Here is a 21,232-nt window from a genome sequence, read left to right as displayed (position 1 = left end):
TTTGCTGTCAGATGAGGTGTGAGGTATGACTCAGAGTTTACATCTCACACTTCACTTCTCTTCTTCCCTCCCATCATCCCTTATGATTACAGGAGGCGGAGACAATAGGTACCATGTGCATGAAGACTGCTCCAGATTGCGATGCAGTGAGCGCTCGCATGCATGCGTACAGATCTGACCGATAAACATTACAGAGTAAAAATAGGAAATCAACGCTTCATGTATAAAAGTCATTGTGAATATATGATTTCCAGTTGTAGTCATGGTTACAGTCACTGATGGCGAAAACAGGATATTCTAAGAATGAAGTGTTACTGGGTTCAAGCTGTGACTTCTGATGAAATGTTAAATGAAATAATAAGATCTTGCCTACAAATCAACCAAAGGTGGCTGCGCTGCTGGGTGCCTAGGAGATGTGCCAAATTATATATTAAAATTATTCACATAAATTACAGTAGAAAAAGTAAAAACACAATCTCTTGATGAAGCCACACATTTCTGGGCCAAAAACAAATCAGCAAATAAATGAATGCATGTCTTATTTTCCAAGTTTCTGACAGTAATGACTTAAATGTCAATGGAAAAATAAATACAGGTTATAAAGTTCGATACTTTCTTTGTGGTTATATTTGGACTTTATTTACCTTTTGTCATCTTCAACCTGCACTCCTATGGAATGAACCTCTGTAAGAGCTTTCCCCTCTGCATCGGAATCTGACAGGGTCTCAGAGCTGTCCACCTGGAAGAAGAAGGAACAGAAAAGTAAATGTGCACACATCTTACATACAGCTAGAATTAACATGTTCTTTGTGTATGGTTTAAATGCACTGATGCATCTCTATATGAAGGTTTGTTAGTTGGTTGGTCAGTCAGACCCAATGGGCTCTATGCACAGCCCCACTACTTCCTGAACTTCAGGTAGCTCCTTTATTTCCTGTCTTTCATTATTGGACACACTGATTAATCCAGGTGTGTCTGACCACAGTAGTCACAACAAGAAGTAGCACACACACCTGGATTAATCAGTGTGTCCAATAATGAAAAGCAGGAAATAAAGGAGCTGCCTTAAGTTCAGGAAGTAGTTGGGCTGTGCTTAGAGTCCATTACATTTCAGCTACTTCAAGTCATAGAGATTTGAAACACTTTGTAAGTAGGTAGTCGATATATTAGAGATGCTCCTGATGTAAGGATAGTGGACGCATCTCTGAACTTATGGTTCTTGTTTGTATTTTTACCCCGCCCCTCGAAGGAGAGGTATTGTTTGTGGTTCAGTTTGTTTGTTTGTTTGTTAACACTCTAGCTGCAAAACTATTGGTTGAATTCAAACCAAACTGGCTTTATAGATTGCCAGTGACCCAGAATAGATGTGGTTACATTTTGAGAAAAGTAGGTCAAAGTTAAATTTTTTTATGAATTTTTAAAATCTTTTTTTTCCCTCTAATTTACTTATAATAGGCAACATTTGTAATGTCTATAAAAACATCAGTTTTGTTTCAATTTACTTCTAACTTAGCACATATAAAGAGGCAATTGATATGCTGACATCAGCACACGTATAGACATGAGAACATCAGCTGGATCAATGCTTAAATAAGCTACAATACGTGTGAGGTGCGGGGTCTGTTGTGCCTGGCACCACTTGTTATTAGTATTGGATTGAGAAGGCAACTGAAGAAAGAAAGAAAAAAAGCAATTTGTCATGAAAACTATTTACCCATTCCAGATTGCAAATAAGCAAACTAGAATGAGTAAACATAGCAAATTCAATACATTAAAGCATCTGTGAGCATTATTACTTAGATCGGTGGTTCTCAAATGTTACCTGTTACCAAATATTATCTTAAAATGTTACCAAAGCTTAAACGAGATGACTGACAATGATAACATAAAAATAAAAATATTGAAATGAAATAAGGTCAGGGGTGTCAGTTTTATTCTGTTAATGTGTTGATTTTGTTTTATATTTCAGCATTAATTCTCATTATTTATTTTGTATTCAGTACATGATGACTTATTTTGTGTATTTTTCAAAAAAAAAAAAAAAAATTAAAGTACCCCCTGGGCTTCTTCCAAGTACCCCTCGGGGTACACGTACCCCCATTTGAGAAAGACTGACTTAGACTGTATGTAATTATTTATTACTGTATATATTTATTTATAATAGCATTACTTAGATATTTATGAAGATAACTTATATTTTCTATAAAATAATTGTTAAACCTTTATTAAGCTTTAGTTGTGTTTACACATAGGTCTACTTTATTATGCATTTATTAATGGTTAATTATGCTGTTTTACAGTAACTCGGTTTAAAGTGAGAACATGCCTATTGTAAGTGCATATAAAACACTTATAAAAGGTAATCAACGCATAACAATGTTAATAAACATGTTATAAAAACTTGCTGTAAATAAATAAATATCATATTACCTGTTAACTATTCCTTATTACAATAACTGAAATATAATCTGTTACCTTAAGCAGAATATCTTTGTGATTTGGACTGCTTGTGTGATAAAATAAAAATACAGTGGTTGCAGCCTTACTGTTCCCTCTCACCTGCACAGCTATGGATGGTCTCCACTTCCTTGCACCACGTCCTTCATCCTGCCCTCCAGCTTTGCTCAGCACCATGCTGTTCTGAGGCAGAGAAGTTGACTTTCCTAAGCTACCGCTAACCCTGCCATCTCTCTCCCGGGCTGGCCTCGGTGGCCCCTCCAGCAAACTGTCAGCAGAGCTGCTGTGTTTGGCCCTAACGCCAACTCCCGGGCCCCCTCCATAGGGCACAAGCTCCCGTGAACCCCTGACCCCATCTAGGCTTTCTGCAGAGTTACTGTGCTGCCGGGAGCGACCGGGGCCTGAGGATGTGTAGTATCCTCCTCTGGAGGAGCGTCCAGAGAGCCCGTCAGAGTTCCCCAGGTCCACAGAGTTGCTGTGCTGCTTGGAGCGTCCGGGGCCTGATGCCAGCTGCCCACTGCTCTGGAAGTAGGCGTCCTGGGTGGACTCTGTGCTGCTCTGAGCCCGAACCGAGAGTGAAGACTTGGACATGCGAGGTGGAAGAGGGGGAGGAGCACCTTTACGATAAGGAAAGACTGAAGTGTCAGAAGAGTGGGAAAAAGGAAGACACAGGCATAGCAGCTGTTAAAAGCAAAATGAGTAATTTCTAACAGGGAGCAGGGGAGGTGGATACTTACAAAAGGGACAGACTGAAAGGGAAAGATAAAGAACAGAAGAGTGGGGAATTTTTGACACAAAGGAGGTGAATAATGTGGAGAGAAAGAGAAAAAAAAACAAAAAAATCATTTACAAATAATGGTGAGGCAAGGTATAACAGAAAGATTTATAAATGCAACCTAAAAACACCACAACAATCAGCTTTTGGTGTGAATTTCAGAGAAAAGCAAGAAGAAGGTAGAAAAGACAGACATGACAGAAGGGACAAAAAAACCTTCCCTTGAGCTAACTTAACTCTACTTCTCATGAAGATAAAGCAATTTCCTGAGAGAACCATTAAAATGAGAAGCACACTTTCTCACTGTCTCCTCCCCTACAGCTTCAATCAGACGCATATGCAAACATACACAGTTTATTTTCACTTGTAAAAGGAATATGTTTATTAATTTATTTTTCCTATGCAAGCAAGGTTGTCTTGGACAGCAAGAATATGCACTGAGAGAAGCTTTTACCTTTAGTATATACGCATACATAATGTGTTTTTGAGTCTATGCATATGTTTGTAGTTGATATATATGACGCCTTTCAGAGGCTCTAATAAATCTCTAGGGGATTAGTCTGGAAAAGTGTAGTTCTTTAAGGTATTCATGAGGCTCTGCAATCTACTGTACAAACACATACTTTAGTGAATAAAGGTGTCATATAGTAAAAGGTTTCAAACACAGACTCTAAGAGACATCATAATTATATGGTTGTACAAATTAATATTACTGAGCCAGAAGAACCTCTACTCACTCAACAGTGTGTGTGTGTGTGTGTGTGTGTGTGGGGGGGGGGGGGGGGGGGGGGGGGCAAGGCCAAAGACTGTGTACAATACAACAGACAGTACGTGCTAATAGCCATAGTATGAACATGCAAAAATGCAAATGAAGTGCTACATGGAGCAGAAATGTGAAAAAATTAAACGAGAGACTGAAGGAACGGAGAAGAAAGATTAAAAGTATATATATATATATATATATATATATATATATATATATATATATATATATATATATATATATATATAGGGTGTCCCAAAAAAATTTGACACAAAACTAGCACTGGGTCTTTATGGATTAAAGATATTTGTGTAACAAAATCCTTTGGCTGTCTTTTTGGTATAATATCTTAACTATAAACCCAGGACTGCTGTCTTTTGATTCAATAAACAGAAGCCTCTTAAGTCCAATAGTAAACTGTCAGTTATAACCTGTCAATCAAAACTGACACTGCATACAAGCCTTCTCTTAGTCAGTGAATTCATTAACACGACCAGAGCCAGTACAAATGCAATTATTGACTTAACTCTTTATCTGGCAAGTGACTATTTTTTGTCATTTCTGCATACATTACAAGACAATGACAGCAGCAGTTACAATGAGGACAGTGAGTCAACAATCTCAGGTCCAATGTGGTCGACAGGGTCTGTAAGGTCCACCTCTGCATGAACAGTGAGTGTACCTGCTTTGTTAGGTACCATGAAGTAATGGTACTAATGTAAGGAATGATGTTCAAAGGGAGAATGTGGATGTGGACAGGTGTCTGGATCAGCACTTATGTTGGTCTAATGTTCTGAAATACATGTTCCTTTCACCTTACATGTGTTTTTCTTGTATTTTTTACATTTACTTCTTTAATTTAAAAAAAAAAAAAAAATGTTTGCCACTTACTTAAGGAGCCAAATATGGTAACTTCATTGATTAATTTTTTTCATAACAATAAAAAATTTTAAAGATTTAACAAACGTAATAAAGTCTTGTTAGGTCCTCCAATAAAACACTAAGGTTGAAATTTTGAATTACAGAGTATTTCTATGAGTGCCCTATAAAGGGTTAACACTTTATGCAGTGGCTTCTATTTTACGTTGTGGTTGTTGCTCATGTCACCACTGATCAACACTGTCCATCCATTAGAAAAGTCCGAACATCCCTCTTACAGTAACACTTGTTCTGGTGGTAAATTGAACTACACATGTGCACACTCACCGGCCCCGCCCTTGATGCTTCCCTGGGGGCCTGACATGGAGAAGACCGAGAGGCAGTCGTCGTCCTGGGAACAGCCGGCCTGGATGGCGCGGACGTAGCTATGGCTGCGAGTGCGGAACACCCCAGGAAGATCCAGGGCCTCGACAGCTTGAGACTCCACTTCTCCAAACATGGTCTCACACACTGCCTCAAACTGACGATTTAACGTGTCTCCCAGCTGAAATAAAACCACTACATGAGGCAATGTGAAAAAAACATAATTCACACAAACAAAGCCCATTAGTTGTTACCTGTGAGCTGGTCAGGGAGCGGGTGTAACTACGAGCACGGGTATGGGTTTTAGGTGTGGTTCTGCTGTTAGGGTAGGAGTCTGTACACTGCTTACAAGAGTACCTGAATTACACACACACACACACACACACACACACACACACACACACACACACACACACACACATAATAAACATCATTAGTGACTTTAATAGGAAATATGACAAAAACACAAATCATAAATGCTACCTCATCATCTGACATGGGGTAGACAAAGTGATATTTTGGGAGGTTTAGGAAAGATTGAAAACATGCTATTTTTTGCCATGCATTTTTATTTTTCTGCCTCCTCTTTAAATACAGATAAATTTGGGCTTTTATTGATGATTCATGCGTGGTGAATCATACAGGGAGAGTGATTCATCAATAACACACTTGATTGAATTCAAAAATCAGAAAAAAAAAAACAGAAAAAGAAGAAGAAGAAGAAACTCTCCCACTCACTGTGCACCACATAGCCATTGTTCATCTCTCATTTGTGTAGTCGGCGTACAGATACATTATGAGTGAAAGAAAGAAGCTTGTTCATCATTTTTTTTTTTTTTTTACCAAAAAACTCTAAACCAGTTAACTATGAAGAGCAACCGCAGCCAAAGGCATCTTCCTGGTTAGAAATGGAAGATGCACTATTCATAAAGATTTGATTTTTCCTTTGTACAACAGAAAAAGTAGCAGATTGCCTACAAGCAATAAAGTGTGCTTCTATTATTAATGAAATAAACAGCGTTTCTTTCTGTTTGCTCTCCATGACTTGGTGCAGTTCAAAGATGAACAGCAGGCAAAGCTAAATGTAGTTCTTCTATCTGGTTCAATCTACATACGCCACAGACGGTATTTAAAGATGGACACCGCAAAGCTGTTTCCTCCCACTATGTAAATGAGAAGCCAAAAGCCTCAGGTTGCAGGAGCTTCCATGTTGCACGTGTGACGCAATTTGGAATCTGCAAAGTCAACCTGCCAGCTGGCTAGTACCTCTACCTACGTACATGTCTGGATTGTTAAACACCTATTTTGATAATTTATTGAAAACAAACTGATCAGCTTGAACACTAATCAGGAAATTTACTGCTGGAGCCAAAATTTGGGCAGAGACAAAAATTTTGGTTTCACAAGCTTTGCCACTCCAAAAAAAAAACAAACAAAAAAAACAAAAAAAAAAACAATATATATTTTTTGAGGTTCAATCATAAGGAACAATTATAAGCGTTTTAAAGGTTTTAGAGACTCATTTTAGCAAATAAATCCCATTTATGCAAAGTCAATTTCTGCCACTGCCAAAACTTTTGGCTATGACTGTATCTAAAAAGACCTTAATCACCTTTGGGAGAAATATATTGGATGTGTACTTTTTAATTTGGCTAAAGTCCCACTGACACAGTTAGATGAAGCTTCAACTACTTTTTAGTTTAACCCTAAAAGACCTACACAGCCACTGTTAACCATAAGCATCTACTGATCTAAAATGTTTAATACCTTTTGAACCACTAATCTTATTAATACATTTGCATACATAGTGTGAAATTTCAGTCTCTCAGTGAACATGGAAATACCATCATTTGTGTGCAACAATGATTCACCAATAAAACCCATATAGTTTAATCAATTACAATGGTTTTAGACACTGTTTTTTAGATTCAGTTAATGATATATTTTGCTGTAAATGCCACTTTTGCTTCAGTTTTCTCTGTTTTGATATAATAACCTTTGAATTTACTCGTGAATATCTACATAAGTAAATTAAATGAAGGAAAATACCTGATCTTCACAGGAAAATTTTAGAGGATAACATAATAAATGGTTAAAAGGTTAAATGTGACCAAATTTCATTTTAAAGTTGCTACAAAAATAGTTGTAGATCTTTAAGGGTTAATAAAATATTACAAACCTACATTGGTAGCTTATAAGACTTTGCACTCTTTAATTTCAAGTAGTTACGCTCTTAAAATAAACACTACCCTGTGATGTTTCAGTCACATTTACACACCTGCACTCTTTTTGTCTGTCACTGACTTCTGAGACAGATTCAATTTTCTATTTCTTTTTCCACATCCATCAGAATGAACAGGGTATAATTTAACATCACACCATTTCATAACTCACACAGTCTACTTTCAGCAGGTCAGAAAATGAGGAAAGTGGGAGGACCGCGACATTGTCCTCCCTGCTTGAACTCTCCACTACTCCATTTTGTCTTTTTGTCACATTTTCATTATTAACAGAATTGTTAACTCAGGCTCAGCGTGCAAGGATTCTGTATAGGATTACAAAACAATACAATATAATGTGTAAAGGCCTTAAGAGTACTGATTTGCTTAACATGTGGCATTCAACCTTTGATCCATGCTAATAGAGCGTCTGAAGGCGTCCCTCTGTGCGATCAGGGTGGACTTGGGTGAGGCTTTGGGGCTGGTGTCTGAGTCAGCACTATCGTCATCGCCCATGGCTTTGATATAGCTGCCACTGCGCATCCGGCGACATGGAATCTCCCCTCCGCTGTCAGCTCCTCCACCAGCGTATCCACCACCCCAGTCCTCTGAGGGGACCTACGACACAACCACATCCACAAGAATATTCACACGAACACAGACAAGCATGATCTGCAACAATAACATGTGAGTAAAAGTGTTGAACCGTGTACAAACTCAGGTTTAGTAAGACTCTATAAAGGGGTTAAACACAGAGTTATATTAGATTAAAGTACGTATGCATTCTTGTTATACACAAACTGTTAAGAAAAATGCAGATTATTTCCTTGTGAACTTATCAGTTTTGAGATATTGAAGGAAATTCTTCCCAATATCTGTTTCTGAAGTCACAAGACTTCCCAAAACAGAAATATATTTCATCATTGAAAAATATTTCTCACCTTGAACAGACAGACAGTGATGAGTCAGTCATACAGTACGAGTCTGTCACACATGCACACAGTCATGGATCGCAGCGCACGCGCACACATACACACGCAGTTCAGCCACACGTGCATGCTCATACACACAATGAGAGCACAATCACACATGCACATCCATGCATTTATGGGAGATGATGTCAGAGAAAAGAAAGAAAGGGACAAAACGGACTTACAGAAAGAGAGAAACTCTGACAGCTGGAGAAACACTGACACAAAGAAGGAAAAACAGCGTAAGCCAGAAGCCGACAGACGGAGAGCAAATAAACGAGTACACAGGAAGGCAGGTAGAGGAGCTGAGGGACAGCGAAAGCAAATGATAAAGACAAAAATGGAGGCAGAACGAAAAAAGAGTTGGCGGGACAGGGAGGGACAGACTGATGTAGATGGTGACAAAACAAGAAACAGAACAACAGACGAAAGCAGGCAGAAAGTAGGAGGACAGATGGGCAGATGAATGAGAGTCTGATGAAGAAATAAAATGGAAAAAAAAAGCACACACAATAACACAGTCGAGACAAGAAGGAAGAAGATAAAATAAAACAAAAAAGTCATAAAGAGCAGTGAAATGGAAAAAACATTGCACTGACAATTCCCACTGTGACCCTAATGTAAAATGTATGATCTTCATATCTACGTAAAGGCTTTTAGAACTTTAAAATGCAGCATGTTCTGGTTGCTCCATGGTATTTTTTCTAAAGCGGGGGCTCCTGGATCCAAAAATCACAATACTGTCTCTTACTATTTAGGTTGTTTGATGCCATTGGAACCATATGTGCTCTGACACCTTTCACCATAAATACAATAATATAATTACAACATTCACAGGAGGCTGGATTGTAAAACCATAAAGAAACATCATAATATAACTTCTATTGTAAGAAATGTAATTTCAATAAATGTATTTATTTTCTCTTTAGGGTTAATTTTGTTTAAAATGTCATCTACAGTGCTTACAGAGTTTCTTTTACTGAATTTTACTGAATGTTGAAATTTTTTTTTATCATTATAATTATTGTTCTACCTCTAGATTTCAGAAATATTCATTTTCTGACCATAACCACAAGTAAGAATCTTTACTCTTAACAGTTTATAGGGCACTCATTGAAATTCGTTGAAATTCACAATTTCAACCTTAGTGTGCAATTTGACATCATCATCTCCCTCCTCTTGCCTTAAAACATCTGAGCAGCACTTGCTAAAAAGTAAAACACATGTGATAAACCAACTATTATAAGGTCATGAACTGACAAAAATCACTCATATTCACTATTTACAGTTTCAAAATGTCTATAAAATCTCTCTGAATCACTGTATAATGTTATAAAAAAAACAACATGCCTCTGGACCTCATGGAGGCATGGGACTGGCCCCATATTTAATATTTGAGGAAATTACCAAAAATAGTCACTTGCCCAATAAAGGGTTAAAAGAAAGATTAATTTGACATATTTACTGTGATAATTACTGACAATAACTGACATGAACATTATTATCATATATGATAATTGATGGGAATGTAAAATCCTAAAAGTTATAGGTGATCTGTCTAAATATTTTTGTCCATATTGTGTGCTTCAGTCCGGATTCACAGTCGTAACCAAAACATATCTCTGCACAGTTAACAGTAGCAACACCGGAATAGTCCTAAAACTCCAAAGAAGCAGCCAACTTCTATAATGCGGTCCGACTAAATGAATGAACATATCGGTCCTTATAAATCTGTGACAGAAAGCTCTAAACAAGTCCTAATGTTATCACAACACTACTACAGAGCATAAAATAGCATGAAACTTACCACCATAGAAATATTTCTCCATGATCATTAGCTGGCTACAGGGATAATGAGCAGTTTGTTGCCCCCTGAGTGAGATCTTGATCCTTGTAAAATGTATTATTACTACTTGTCCAGTTCGATTATGAGTGTAAGAAGTGGACTGAACATGCTTGTGCATCTATCTGTAAATACACACTTTGAATTGTACTGTAACACAGCATCATTTTATAATCATGGAGCCACAAGGTGTCCCCTAAACCCACTTTAAGATCCACTGCTTTAACCCATAAAGACCCAGTGCTACTTTTGTAGCAGTTCCAAATAGTTTTTCCTCTATATTTAACTTTCCTTAAGAGATTTATCACCATTTATTATAATATTATCCTCTGCATTTTGTAGTTTTTCAGTGAAAATCATGTATTTTCCTGTATTTAATTCACTAATCGTGTAAATATTTAGAATAGAATAGAATAGAATAGAATAGAATAGAATAGAATAGAATTGCCTTTGTTGTCATTGCACAAAAGTTACAACGAAATTGCTGTGGGGCGACTCTGCACCACAGTTTAGATGATTAGAGGGGGCCCCATTCACCCCAGTATGATCTCAAGTGGGCCGGACCAGTAAAATAACACCAGTGAAAAAAGTCAAATGACATTATGATAATGTTTACATCTACAACGTTTCCTTAAAATTCTGAATAACATGAACAACTTGAAATGTCTTAAGAAAAACAAGTGCGATTTTAACAATATTTTGCTTCAGTTTATCAGTTTATCATTTACACATGTGCATTACAACTTACATTAATATTACAAATGCACAAAACATTTAGTAACAGGCACAGTATTGGTAAAATTGCATGTACTTCTTTTTAGACATTTCAGGTTGTTCATATTTGTTCAGGTTATTCACATTTTTTGCAAAAGGATAGTTTATTAATGTAAATATTTGCAAGTAATTTAACTTTTTTCACTAAAACAAAGATAAAATCTGCAGTTTTCATTATTTATAGGTTACTGTGATAATATTATACTGGTCTGACCCAATTGAGATTTGGAACCAGAATTAAGATGATTTTTACACCACTGATTGTTAATATCTTCAGTGTAATTCATCCTACGGGCCAGATTGGACCCTTTGGCAGGCTGGATTTGGCCCCTGGGCTGCATGTTTGACACCTGCGTTGTAGAAGATGGCAGTGTTTTCACGTTCACTGCGGAGCCTCTGAACATCCAAATGGGTCACATCTGATGACCAGGAAAAGATGACAAACTGCATTTTACACCCATTATTTACATGTATTGGTAGAAACAGTGGCTCAACAGGTATTAAACAGTTTAAATCAGTAGATGGTTTAGGTTGACAGAGTCTGTTTGGGTCTTTATGGGTTAAAGAACAACAGCCAAAATCCCCTTTAATATAATTCATGACGTTATAAAGCAAAGATCAGTCAAATAGATAACCACGGTTGTTCTTTCATTTCCTGTATATTCATAAGGAACATTAACATTTACTTTCCATGATTGAATCCTAGTGCAGGGGTCTGCTTAGTTCCAGTCGGTGTCATTTTGCTTCTTTACCAGAATGATGAAAGCTTTACACCATAACAAGAAGTACTGGCTGCTTGTGTTGAAAGACCCTTCCAATCTTCTCATTTTTGCAAATGTTGTGAAGCGTGTAGTTCCACACATGCATACAGTTTGACTAAAATGAAAACACCTACACACATTGACACACTTATACACACACATAATCAAGGCCCCAGGGTTTGGCATCCAGCTGAGTGTGTGTTTTTAAGGTCATCACTTAAAAGATGATTCAGCCTAATCTCCCGATCCCCCTGGCCATCTACTATCTCTCTCATTTTCCTCCTCTCGCTTTGCCCCTTGGCTACCATCACCTCCTTTATCTCTTTTCTATCCCTGCGCTTGCGTTGCTATCTCTACATCCCTTGCTCTTTTCCCTCTCTATCTTTGTCTCCTTCACCCTCCCTGTTTCTGTCTTCATTTCACTCTTGCTGTACATTCTCATTTTTATCATCTCTTATCTATCATGCACAGGCTGAAGGGAAGGCTTAGGGAACAGATGCAGCTGAGTTCCGGCGCTGTTCATTGTGAATAAGGCCAGCACCAAGGGAGACAACCTTTCACATGTCCCTTTGCCTTTGACCACTGTAATTCAGACTTGTGAAGATTCACTTATCTGTGTGTCGTCGCTCATGTGGGGCTGTGCCGCTTTCTATCATGTCCTTGTATGGACTTGTCCGTGGAGTTGTGAATGAAGTTAGCAGTGAATTCAGGACATTCGGACCATCAAACCTGGTGCTTGGATTTATTTTACTTAAATTTCTTACCTTTTTGTCAGCTAATGGCAAAATACTTTATTAAACATATTTGTCGAACTCCAATATCTGTGTAAGTTTTTACTTATTTATTTTTTAATTCATTTATTTTTAATTTTCTTTCCCCGTATTTATTCATTGATTCATTCATGTATTTATTTATTTATGCCTGTCTGTCTGTCTACGTGAACTTATAAATACGCACGTGTGTATATGTACAATACATATTTAATGTATAAAGGTTGGCCATGGCTCAGATGGTAGAGCGGGTCATCCAATGACCAAAAAGTTGGTAGTTCGAACCCTGCTCTGTCCTAGTCATGTGCTGTTGCGTCCTTGGGCAAGAGACTTCACCCTCCTTGCCTCCAGCGCTGCTACTCACACTGGTGTATGGATACATATGTAGTTTACCACCACCAGAGTGTGAGTGAATGAATAATGGATCCACTGTACGCGCTTTGAGTATGCGTTAACAGAACAGTGCTATATAAATCTAATCCAATATTATTATTATGTATCTGAACATATATTTGAAGGGGGTTTATATATGTAAATATTTTATGTCCAGCTGTTTATAAATTTAATGAAGGTCTAGTACATGGGTGCGTGGAGTGGGTGGGTGGATAGGAACTGGATACAAAAGTTTCATGTTCAAGTTGAATGTCTCTTGTTATACATTTGAAAACTGAAAATAAAAAAGTCCTTGATCAAAAAATACTTTGTTGAGTGTGATGTTAAGACTGAAACCTCAACTGGACACCGTACTGAAAAATACAGCTTGACCTGGTAGCTGATAACTAGCTGGACCTCTTTGAGACTGTCTATCAACTGCAAAAAAAACTAATAATAACCTAATAAAGACAACACATCGAACAAAGCCTATCTTATGTAATATAAATGAATTATATAGTTCAGGCCACATACTTTAGTTGTTGATTCAAAGTTAGTGAATTACATATTGAGTTATCCATCTGCTCCTGTAATTTACAAACTATAAATGGAAAGGTGGAAAATCCGCCATCAGCTACCAGCTTAAGATGGATTTTTCACAAGGCCTGAATTATTTACTCACTAGCATGTCGTATTAATACCAATATCTGGGGAATGTGTCGTTTCTGTTTTTAACTTAATTTCCCGTCATGCAGTGTGGTACTGTGCTCCTGGTCAACCGAGCAACGTGACTGAAAGGCCATTGAATTCCATAATGACTAATATCTCCCAAAATATTGGTTCTATCAACTTGCTGAGATATTTAATGTGGAGATGGGACTATTCCTCAACTGTAGGTACCAAAGTGACTAGTGAAAAACAGCTCAGTTCCTCAGAACTGTACAGATACACACACACAGATGCTCTGAGACCTTCCAGTATTATGATATAGATGTTAGCTCTGCATACTTGTTTATTCTGGATTTCATTGTCTAATTTCATATTAGTAGAAGATGAATGTTGTGTAGCACCAGTAGGCACTTGTTTGCTGACATTAGCTAACTTCCCCTCAAAGCTACTGGTGTAATAAAAACTTCAACACAGATTTCTAAGTGGAGGATTGGAGTTGTACTTCTTGCAAAAAGTATTATACTACTTTCTTAATTCTTCTGTACTTCTTTTCTACTCCTCTACATGCCTCTACCAGTTTAGTAGGAGAGTTAGCTAATGTCAATAAATAGCTGATTCCTTGAACAAAACTTACAGAAGTCTTACATACAATATGTTTAATGTCTAACCACATTGGTCAACTATCACCAGGCCAGTCACACCAGCACTAAAAGCCAGGCTTCCAACCTCGCAATGAATTACACAAGTTCACTAGTTCAACTAACATAAGCATTCTGGCTAGTGAGGTAAATCCAGCAAATCCAGAGAGTGACTGGGGCTGTACAAGACTCAAGAGTTTTGTTAGTCCAGTCAAATTTGGCTCTTCAATAAAAATACAAAACAGATTTTATTCATGTTTTTGGCAACCAAAAACAACTGCCATGCCAGTTAACTAGCTAATTAAAGTCTGCAGAGCTGCAAATGCACTATGTCTTCGAGGTATTCTAAAGGTGTTCTGCTCCGTGGGAGTTTTCATCCACATAGAGCACACCTTAAGACACCTGCATTATCATTTTAGAGGTGTTATGTCCCAGTCAGACTCCTCACCTGTGACTGCCCCTGGAGTGGGATTTGACACTAGAATCAGGAGAGTGCTCGATCATTCGTGGTTATAGCTAAAGCGGTGCACACTGCCTGGCAAGAAAATCCCTTAATGCTCCACTTCTCAGTTGACCAGTTTCATTTCAATGATCGACTTTGAAGGGGCACATGTTCTAATGACCAGCTATGGTTTGAAGTTGGCTCTAGCTGGATTTTTCCTTTTCTTCTTTTAGCTGAGAAACAACACAAATCTGAACAGACATAAGAATAAGTAAATAAAAGTGTGTCATTGTGTTGCTTTGTGTTGTCTTGTGTTGATGCTTGAGTTTCGGCAGCATGACTTTAGTCTAGAGCTTTGCCTCAGACGGGTACCTGCTCTGCTGTTTGTCCTGGTGGAGAAGACCTGACAGCCCTAAATCTACAACCCCATGATGCTTACTGCTTCCTCTGAAGCCATGGATCAATCTGAATAACTTTAGTATATCTAGGCACAGCACAAAATTCTCTTCTCTCTCAAAAAAACTGCAAGTGAGGCCTGAAGATATGAGAAAAGCTGCAGTGGGGAAGTTCATTTTGTGTTCTAAGGTGTGACAGTGATGGTCCGCCTAAGGCACAGAGGCAAATCGTGTGAGGTTTGTCCTTTGAAAACAGTAGCACACACGACCCCGCTCCCACTCTGTCTCTTCTATCAGCAGACCTCAGCTGTGTCTAAAGGATGAGAGTTGGAAAAACACCAGGGACTCCTGTGGCTACCTGCTGTTTCTGTAGAAACACAGCCTGCATGGCAGCCCTACCTCTGCACAGCTGGAGGTTTGTGTGTGATAGTGTTTGTGTGTGTGTGCTCAAAGCAGCTGCCTTTGTTGGTACATTACAACCATTACCTTTTCACTTTGGAGAATTCGGGATACAAAATGAGAGCGAGGGCAAAAGGAAAATTACATGTCATTTGATTCCAAGAAAGAGTGCCGCATCTGTAACTGGAAAGCAGGCCATTTAAAGAAATTTTATTAATTTCTGTGTGGGTTGACTGTCATTATTTCTTTACTAAAGCAAAAATATCCAGCTGATTCATGGGGTTTTGCAGGTGTTGAACTCTTTAAAGGTTTGACTGCTTTTCAACAACAACTTTTTCAACAGTGTCATCATAGGAGTAGAAGGTGTATCCTTATATGCCGAATCACTGCATGACATGTTGACCAGAGAAGTAAGTCACAAATATGAAGATTATACTGTCATACAGTGGAATAAATATTCAGATCCTTTACCAATGCAGCAATCTTTAAATACCAGAGGCCAAAAAGGTTGAAAACCATCAGCATGATCTTTAACAGTGGGTTGTATTTGAAAAGCTTGTTAATATTCTTTTCATATTACAATTTTATCAATCCTCCCTTTCTACTGACAACTGCAGGTTGTGTTGATTGTAAATGTGTTCCTAAAGTTTTCCCCCTTATTTAAAGCAATATATGTAACATTTTTCTAAAAAAAAAAAAAAAAAAAAAAAAAAAAAAAGAAAAAAACAGACATTCACACAATAATAATCACTTTGTGTATTTACATGCAGAAACTCTGCTTTCTGTCTGTAATTTCATATTTTTCTCTCATTTTGTTCTGTTCAGTTGGTGTCTGGGTCTGGATCAACTCCTCCTCTGGTTTTTACATCCCTACTTCTGCTCAATGAATTTCATCCTCGGGGGGGGGGGGGGGGCAACCAACCAATGTAAATAACAGGCAGGTTGTGACAGTTTTCTTCCTCCTATATCCGACATTACTGGCACTAACGTTCACCTGAACCTAACTGTGGGCAGTCTCAGAATTCACAAACATCCCCATGCACTGGGGTGCTGTAAAGAAGGGGGGGGGTTAAACGTGAGAAATTCATGGGGCCCAGCATTTGTGTGTCCAGTGGATACAGGTTAGAAGTTGTGAAAATTTCATGTAAGATCCACTGTATAATAAAGGAATGGAATCCAGGAGTTGGATGTTGAAAGTATGCAAAGTTTCACTCTTGTTTCATGCCAGTGTTAATTATATTAGTTATGGACTGCACCCCCACATCTGCTGCCCCCCAGCTCCGACAAAGAAAAAAAAGAAAAGAAATACCCCCCTCTCGTTTTTTGGCAAATCGCACCCTGCTTATATAGATTTAATAAGTGAAGAAAGAAACTGTGATGTCATCCATTGATTTCACAATATCATTATGAAGCCTGTAGTCTGGGGTGTTGCTGAGGTAAACGTTGTGGGTCCTTCATAAAATAAAGTAACTGTAAATTTGTCATCGGGGGTAGGGGTGTGTAGGAGCTGGAGGTATAGGTGCATTCCATAAGTGTCGTAACTACCGCAACTGGTATGAAACCGAAGGTGAAACTTAACTTTGGACATTCAACCCCTGGGGTCTATACCTTTCTTTTACTCCGGAGCTTTTCACAGCTTCTAACCTGGGCCCCCTGGGAATGCTGGGCCTCATGAATTTGTCCTGTTTACCCCCCCTTTACGGCACCCCAGCCTGTAGTATGTGATCTGGCCGAGGATTTGACATGAAGGGTCAGAGCCATCTGTATGGGGTCATGGGTGAACTACTGCTGACACTGTGTAACAAAGTCATTTTACAGACATGTTAGTGGAATCTATTAACGACTGCTTGTCTGTTAGAAAAAAAATGCAAGTTATTTAAAAGAAATTCTAAAAGTCTGATTTGGCAGGTGAGTGAGCTGTACATTTGTCTATCAAAGTACAACATGGCAGATATCAAATCTTCGTATTTGACCTAAAATCTACTAATTTAAAGATGGACCGCCAAAGAATTTATGAGACGGTCTAAATAACATGGGACCAAAATGACTCCTGAAAAAAAATGACTGACTTACAACTTTTTGAGAGACGTATAAGGTAAGTGTATGGGAGCTCAGGGTTTTTGGAGCCAACACCAGTGGCCATCACAGGTATTATAACTTTAAGATTCTTCTGCATTTTGGAGCTGAAGTCCTTGGGCCTTGATCACACAATATATAAACTACATGAAAACAAAGTGACTTCTGTTCATCCTACTCTCCTGAATTAATGTGCTACTTACTGTGATGCAGTTCTGTCTAAGAAATAAAAGGACTTTTTCAACATAGTTATATGAGGATGTGAGCATGTCTTTGTGCTTAAGAACATAACCAAAATTTCCTGTTTCATAGCTTATTTTCTTGCAAATACTGCTCACCTTCCTCATTCAGACAATTGTTTGGTTGACCGTCAAAACTTTGTCCTTCTTAGGTTTAGTAGAAGGGCACTGTTCAAATATTACTTTTTTCTTAGTTCATGAAAAATGCACTATTTAGAGATCTGTAGTTTTCCCCTGGTCACACAACAAACACATCATGACCTTATGAAATATGATGCATTGCTGAAGGTTAAACCAGCCAACAGAGTATTTTCTTATTATAATAATAATGGATTAAATTTATATGATGCATTTATATCCACACATACTCAAAGTGTGTACATTGGATCCATTATTCATTCACTTTGGTAAGCTACATTTGTAGCCACTGCTAGGGGAGTATTTCCACAGTATTGCAGTATTAATACTTATACTTAAGTAAAGGATCTGAATATTTTTTTTCCACCGCTGACACACAGTCTTGTTTTCATGCAGGCACACACACCTGGAGGTAGTGGAAGGTCCTCTCCTTCATCTTGCTCTCCATGGGCACAAGGGCTTTGTCATATCCTCCTCCCCTGGTAGAAGGGTACACCTCTCTGGCCTGACTCACTGTCATGGCCGACCAGGTGCTTCTCTTCAGGGAGTGACCGTGGCCATGGTGACCATGGTGTCCTCCTCCCCCTCCTCCTCCTCCTCCGTCAGCCCCAGCAGCAAGAGCTATCGTAGTACAGGCCATGCACTCCCCAGGCCCCGGTCCTCCACCTCCACGCTCCTTGGGTTTCTTCATGGTGAGCTCCTGAATGGCTGCATCCAGGCTCTCGTGTCCACTAGGATACCCACGTCGTCCCCCACCCACCAGGAAGCTGCTGTCACTGTCCAGGTTGTCATCTGAACTCCACCAGCCTGCCGTCCTGCTGCGGTGGCGTCTACCCGACTCATGCCGTGAATCTCCACTCTTGCTCCGCTCTCTGGATTTACTCCTCCTTGTAGAACGCGACTGATGGCCTGAGTAGTGGCCTCCGCCGTCTTCGCCTCCGCTCCTGTGGCCTCCTCCTCTTTCACTACGGTAGTCCCCTCCTCCACCTCTTGTGCCGTTGTATTCTCGTTTGGATGGTGCCTCCAGTGAATGAGACTTGGCAAAAAGACGCTGGACGGAGTTGACCAGGTGGCGAATGCGGGAGGGGCTCTCGCTCCGTTGCTCGGCTCCTACACTAGCTGTACGCTGATACTGCAAAGTGTGAAAACCATCCGGGTGGAAGGGCACCTGCTTCTCAAACTGGTCCATCAGATTTGGGGGAATGCGATGCATCTTTCCTCCGTGACCTGAGGATAGGCACTCTTCACAGGAGTCAAAGGATTGGAGAGGTGGGTGCTGGCTCGGGTGGGAGCGAGGGAAGGTACCCCCTCCAGAGTGACTATGGGAGTGAGAGTGGGAATGGGAGTGGGAGTGGTGCCTTTCCAGTGCCAGAGCTTCAGCCGGGCCTCCAGAGGCGTAATAGTGGCCGTCGCTGTGACCCTGGTAGTAGTCTCTGCCGGGACCATCACAGTCATCGGGCGAGCAGTGGCAGGGGCCTCCACCACCACTGGAGGAATGCTGGGACATGCTACGGCTGACATGGTACCCTTTCATAGGCGCCGGGCCGTGGTGGGCCGTCCGGGCCGAAAGGGGGCGCTGTGGGCGTGACAGGGCTGCACCGGTCTCACCTGAGGACATAAAAGAGACAAGGTTGGAACAGAGATAAACAAAGGACAATAAAACAAAGATAGGGTTAAATCGGTCAACCTACATTTAATCATCCAAATAAGAAAAAATAGTTAGATACAAAAATAATTAGTGTAAAAATAATTTTGAGAGAACCATTCATTACTCGTCCTGCACACTCTAGGTTATGGAAATGTTTACCCATCTGATATTTTTTCAGAACTGTTATATTTGTTGTAAAATGCAAAACTCTAAATTCTTACACAAAGTGTTTTTCATGGTTAAAAAGGCACAGATCAAAGTTTGAAAATTGGGAAACAGAAGTAAAAAGGCCTATTTTTCACTTTAAAGGTATGAATTTTGAATTTTACATGATAAAAACGTAAATGAAGCCTGCAAATTATGTACAATGTGTTGGTATGCTGTTAAATCTGCATGTACTAAATTGAATGTATTGAATTCATGTATGCGAGTTATTTTATTTTATTCTATTTTCAGCGTTATTTCAGCATTGGAAAAGCATTTAATAAGAAAAACAAAAAAAACATGGCCATCACATCAGCCATTGCTGATGTGAGCTATTTAATTATTAATATTTATGTGCTGTAGAAGTCAAATAATTCACAGTATTACCACAACAACAAAAACAGACTCGATAAACTGATGTCCACATTATTTTCTCTCTCTTTCAAGTGGTCTGATAAATTGAAAAGTGAAAACAATATTTTTTCTCTTCTTCTGATTAAGACTTTTATTGATGTTGCACTTCATTCTTTTTTTTTTTAACCAAAGACAAACAGTGCAATAATGAGCATTCACCCCACGGGCTTCAATAAGCAGCCACAGACACCTTTTTTCTTCTCATTTATCTCAAAGGCTGCTGAGTTGATAAATCAAGAATATTAGCCTTTCTTTTTCTCTCACGGTGCTTCTTTGGTTTCTGCCTCACTCTCCCATTTAGTACCCCTCCACTCCCTCCCAACCCAACTATTTATCATTATATTCATCAGCTGAGCACTCCTTGTTGTCCGTCTCTTTTTCCTTCATCTGTATCCTCGGGGAGTCTGCGAGCATTCACATGATTTAAAGCAGAGGAAAACAGTGTGTTTATCGATCACCAGCATCCTAATGCCATGGAGATAGCGGTGGCAAGCACCCAAGCATAATCATAAACATCTGTGCCATCAATTGCAAAGACACTACGCTATTTGAGTAACAGCTAAACAATAATATCATTCAAAATATCCAGGTGACCGAGTCATGAATGGAGAAAAGAGGAAAAAGAGGATGGGATCTTCACTGCAAAACAAATACAGGAAATGAAATCAATACACCTTGCCAAGCTGCAGTAAGAACATGGAACAATGTCCACCTTATCACCAATGCACTGTGGCTCCTGCAGGTAAAAGTAAACAATCTGAATGGGAATGGCCTATCTTTGCACTGCTGTTCTATTCAGCACAAGGAGAACAACAGAGATTACATTCCAAATGTGGTAATCATGTGTTTTATTGGACGGGCATTAATTACTGCGGCTGTAATCACATCCTCTATTAACCACGTTCTCCATTAACTACTGTATATAATGAATCGCGGACCCGCTGCCTATTTATAATGCACCCGAGCATTTTCAGCCATTCCTACATTTGATTAAATGATATGAAATTATTTGATGAAAGCCAG

General features: G+C 39.1%; 1 protein-coding gene across 2 annotated transcripts in view; it reads right to left on the bottom strand.

Annotated features, from left to right (window-relative positions):
• Positions 1-21,232, bottom strand: part of dlgap3 (discs, large (Drosophila) homolog-associated protein 3) — a 209,489-nt gene that overhangs the window by 10,003 nt on the left and 178,254 nt on the right. Inside the window, exons 3-10 of one of the 2 annotated variants that reach the window (XM_030147524.1) lie at positions 18,350-19,551; positions 8,613-8,645; positions 7,863-8,074; positions 5,492-5,594; positions 5,202-5,418; positions 3,195-3,206; positions 2,560-3,092; positions 645-739 (exon numbers count right to left, since the gene is read on the bottom strand). In XM_030147524.1, the coding sequence (XP_030003384.1) occupies positions 645-739; positions 2,560-3,092; positions 3,195-3,206; positions 5,202-5,418; positions 5,492-5,594; positions 7,863-8,074; positions 8,613-8,645; positions 18,350-19,477 (2,333 nt within the window). In that variant the 5' untranslated portion in view covers positions 19,478-19,551. The remainder of the gene's footprint in view (positions 1-644; positions 740-2,559; positions 3,093-3,194; positions 3,207-5,201; positions 5,419-5,491; positions 5,595-7,862; positions 8,075-8,612; positions 8,646-18,349; positions 19,552-21,232) is intronic. The other variant, XM_030147525.1, reaches the window with a different exon arrangement.

The sequence above is a fragment of the Sphaeramia orbicularis genome, chromosome 11, assembly GCF_902148855.1.
Source record: "Sphaeramia orbicularis chromosome 11, fSphaOr1.1, whole genome shotgun sequence".
Lineage (NCBI taxonomy): Eukaryota > Metazoa > Chordata > Actinopteri > Kurtiformes > Apogonidae > Sphaeramia > Sphaeramia orbicularis.
This window is presented reverse-complemented; position numbering and strand designations above follow the sequence as displayed.